Source organism: Microtus ochrogaster, chromosome 18 (assembly GCF_000317375.1).
Source record: "Microtus ochrogaster isolate Prairie Vole_2 chromosome 18, MicOch1.0, whole genome shotgun sequence".
Classification (NCBI taxonomy): Eukaryota; Metazoa; Chordata; class Mammalia; order Rodentia; family Cricetidae; genus Microtus; species Microtus ochrogaster.
The window spans coordinates 22,324,043-22,327,983 of NC_022020.1; the positions used below are offsets into that span (position 1 = coordinate 22,324,043).

At 48.3% G+C, this 3,941-nt stretch overlaps 1 protein-coding gene across 2 annotated transcripts in view; it reads right to left on the minus strand.

Annotated features, from left to right (window-relative positions):
- The window catches only part of Epb41l4a (erythrocyte membrane protein band 4.1 like 4A), a 194,541-nt gene that overhangs the window by 1,966 nt on the left and 188,634 nt on the right, over positions 1–3,941 (minus strand). For both annotated transcript variants that reach the window (XM_026783583.1, XM_013349628.2), the window contains 4 exons: positions 3,689–3,736; positions 2,782–2,850; positions 400–510; positions 205–286 (listed from right to left, as the gene is read on the minus strand). In XM_026783583.1, the coding sequence (XP_026639384.1) occupies positions 205–286; positions 400–510; positions 2,782–2,850; positions 3,689–3,736 (310 nt within the window). The remainder of the gene's footprint in view (positions 1–204; positions 287–399; positions 511–2,781; positions 2,851–3,688; positions 3,737–3,941) is intronic.

Consider the following 3,941-nt stretch of genomic DNA (forward strand, 5'->3'; position numbering starts at 1 on the left):
AAAAAAAAAAAAAAAAATGTTGGGCTGGCAAGATGGCTCAATGGGTAAAAGCCAGGGCAGTTCAACCCTTATAACCTGAGTTCAAACCTCATGTAAAACATCCTCAAAGAAATTCTCTGACCCCGCCCACATACATCATGCACACTAAATAAAATGCCTATTTTTTACACAGTCATCAGTGAGACACCTTAAAACCTCACTAACCTGATGCACGGTAGAGCCACCAGACCCCTGAGCGTCTGAGGACCGGGTCACTGGAAGGGGTGGCACAAGGTCTGTTTTCGAGCTGCCAAAGAGAAAGCGTCAGAACTTGTGAACAGGACAGACCTCGGATGCTGAGCTCTGCCATGCGGAGAGCTCTGCGGGCTGCTGTGTGGAGCCTTGAGACTGGCCACTTACTTCACTTCCGAGAGAACCGACCGCTCTCCGTCTGAACACTGGGACCTGCGGTACTGCCGGTAGCTCCGGGGAGAATGTGAGTGCCTGATGCGGACTGGGTCTCCCTGAGTCCTGAGAGGACAGCAACGAAGCAAGGAAACACTCAACAGTCAGAACAGGATAATGGGCAGCTTTCCCCGAATACTGAACTATAAAAACAACCTTCAGACTGCCTTTGGTCGTTCTTGTTTTTATGTTGCAGGTGAGTTTGTTCGATACAGGGTCTTATGAAGTGCAGGCTGGCCTCGGAATAGAACCCACTGCATAGCCGAAGATGATTTAAACCCCCATCCTCCCAGCTCCACACCCCAACTGCTGGGTTATAAGCATGCACCTCCACACCTAGCTCAGACTGTTTTTTTTTTAAAGAGAACTTGACTTTTATAGGCTGTGAAAGCAGTAGTGATTTAAATTTAACAGTATTTTATAAAAAAAAAATGTCCTACTGCTTAACCTGCATTTTCAGGGTGTGTGTGTATGTGTGTGTGTGTGTGTGTGTGTGTGAGAGAGAGAGAGAGAGAGAGAGAGAGAGAGAGAGAGAGAAAGTTTAACCACATTTTGTTGCTGGTGTTTCGAGACGGTCTCATGATGCAGTCCCAGCCTGGACTGTAGACAGAAGCAGCCTACAACTTGAGCGCCCTCCTGCCTCTGCTTCAGACAAGTGTGCTCTGCTTAGCCCGGCTTAACCACTAAAACTGAAACACTTCTGGGAATTCACTTGAATTCTCTCCAGAATGTGGAAGGATAAATCTGCAGTGAAAACAGAAGAGCTTCAACTTCCCGTAAGGAAAGGTCAGTTCTAGCTGGGTCAGTCTTCACGGCGGACATGCTGAGCTCTTCAGTGTTCTCAGCACACACAAAAATGAGATGGTAGACCTACGCCCTCCTGACATCACAATTAACAGTGTAAGCACATACTAGACTGTCACATATACCAGAAGTCTCTCAATCTGTGCATTTATTCAAAAAGAAAAAAAAGTGGGGGAAAAAGCCTCAATTCTTGACCTAGAAATGATAGCAAGAGGACTAGCAAACTTGGCACCGAGCCTGACCTAAGTTAGAGTCCCAGAGAGAGCAGCGTGACGGGAGGAGAGAGCTGACTCCCACAAGATGTTGGCCTATACACACGAGTGGCACACACATAAATAAACGGTAAAAATATATAAAAGAGCGTGGGAAGAGGTGGGCAGTGGGAAGAGGCTGACGAGTTTTTCTGGGTGGGAGAAACTGGGTTGTGGAGGGAAATAAAGCCGTCAAGTGTTCTCCTTCCATATTCCTGAGGAGAAGCCAAGTGAGCTCTTGGAGAGTTGAAGCTTCAGTGGTCCAGCCAGGCAGATCCCACCCGTAATCTCAGCCTCTGGGAGGCAGAGGCAGGAGAGACACCCAAGTTCCAGGCTGCTTCCGTCTAACAGTCCAGGCCGGTTTTCTCTTGACCCACTACAAGGCAGAAACAGCCAATATGTGCTCAGCAGTCTGGAGATTCCTACTAAATGGTCACAAAGTGTGCTCAGTTCAGTGTGGTTCTATAATGGGAACTGACTTGGGCTCATATGGCCAGGTTCTATAGTAAATATAATTCTCCTATGTTAAAATGATAGAAAAACTGACTTTGTTATCAATGAGTATCTCTGCAAAAAACTTATTTAAAATGGGCATTATTCATCATTCATTCTAGCTTCTCACCCACAAACAAGCAGAGGAGAGTCATGGGATACAGAACAGGAGCAGTTTTGTGGGGTGTCGCTTGCTTGAGACAGGGTCTCTCGCTCCAGCCCAGGCTGGCCTGAAACTCACTAGAGACCAAGCTGATGTTGAACTTGTGTCAATCCTCCTGCCTCTGCCTCCCAAGTTCAATGACTGGAAACCTGAGCCACCACACAGAGAATAGCTCTATATACCTTTTCTACCTTTTCCCCACATTAATCTTTGGTTAATGTACAAACTGAGACACTGCATGGAACATAAAGAAAGAATGAAGTATTCCCTTCTGTGGTGGTCTGAAAGGGAATGGCCTCCATGGGCTCATGTTTGAATCCTCAGTACCCAGTTGGAACTGCTGGGAAGGACTAGGAGGTGTGGCCTTACTGGAGGTGTGTCACCAGGGTGGGCCATTCCCAGTGTGTCCTCTGCTTCCTACTGTGGATCAGGATGAGCTGTCGGCTGGTCCCACCACCTATAATCCGCTGTCCCAGATCTAAGCTGGACCCCAAGCCTCTGAGAAACTGTAAGCCAAACTAAACGCTTTCTTTCTGCAAGCTTCCTTGGCCATGGTGCTTTGTCAAGGCAATGGAGATCAAGTATCCACCTTCCCACTGATAAAACTGCAAAGATGGTCACACTCACTCTACTTTAGTGTATGGGATCTCCTTCAGCTGCTCTTCCGACAGTCCAGACGGGTCCACGAGTTCCTTCCTATGAGAGAATACGCAACGAGGTGAAAGCTGTCGGGCCTGGATACGTGCTAATACCGCTCGCTCCCAATTGACAAGCTTCCCTTTCTGCCCTTGTGGGACTCATGTATGATGTGCACGAAGCTGAGAGCTAGAACACGTGCAAGGAAAACTGGGAGAACCCCTTTCCTGTAGCTCTTTCCCTCCTTTCTGTACCCCCACCTTCAGGGCCCCATCTCCCCAGTGATAAGCTTCTCTCCTGTGTCAGGGTCTTTCCTTCTACATGGTTTTGCTTCTCTTTGTATTCCCTTGTAATCGACTGGCCCAGCCAAGGTACAGTGACAGACAAGCTAAGTGACCCTGGAGAGGAGGAACTGGTGCAGCCCGCGGGCAGCTGCTCGTGTGTGGCACCGGACACCATTGTTGGCAGCAGACAACACCAAATAAGCACAGGGACCTGCTGAGCTATCAGACCCTGGCTCCCTGAAGTGGCACTGGTTTTCCTTACAGCCAATTCAAACCTGCAAGTATCACCCTGGACATAAGGCTCAGCAAGTAGGAGCACAGGCTGCTCTTGCAGAAGACCCAAGTGTGGCAGCACCCAGCACCTACATGGCAGCTCACAACCATCCATATTCCAGATCCAGGGAATCGGAGCCACTAGGCATACACACAGTGCATATCCATATATGCAAGCAAAACACTCGTGTGTGAGTATGTGTGTGTGGAGACTGTGGTGTGAGAGAGTGTGAGCGTGTACATGAGTGCATGTGTGTGTGAGTGTGTGTGTGTGAGTGTGTATGAGTGTGTGTGTGTGTACTATATACACACTGTACACACGGGGGAGACCCAGTACTCACTGGATGTGCTTCCACAGCTCTTCTTTTGCTTGGATATCAGGACTTCTTCTGCAAATAAATGAAACAGCATTCACCTCTGCAACATGTGTCCTTCGCAAACCTTAAGAGTTACCGGTAATAGTTCTGCGAGGCCTTACTTGCCAGATGGCTGTTGACAGGACACATGAGCAGCCATAGCTATGACAATGACCAGTGAAAAGACAGTGGGCAATTTATTGACCAGTGCCACTGAAAAGCTCACATCTGTGTACAT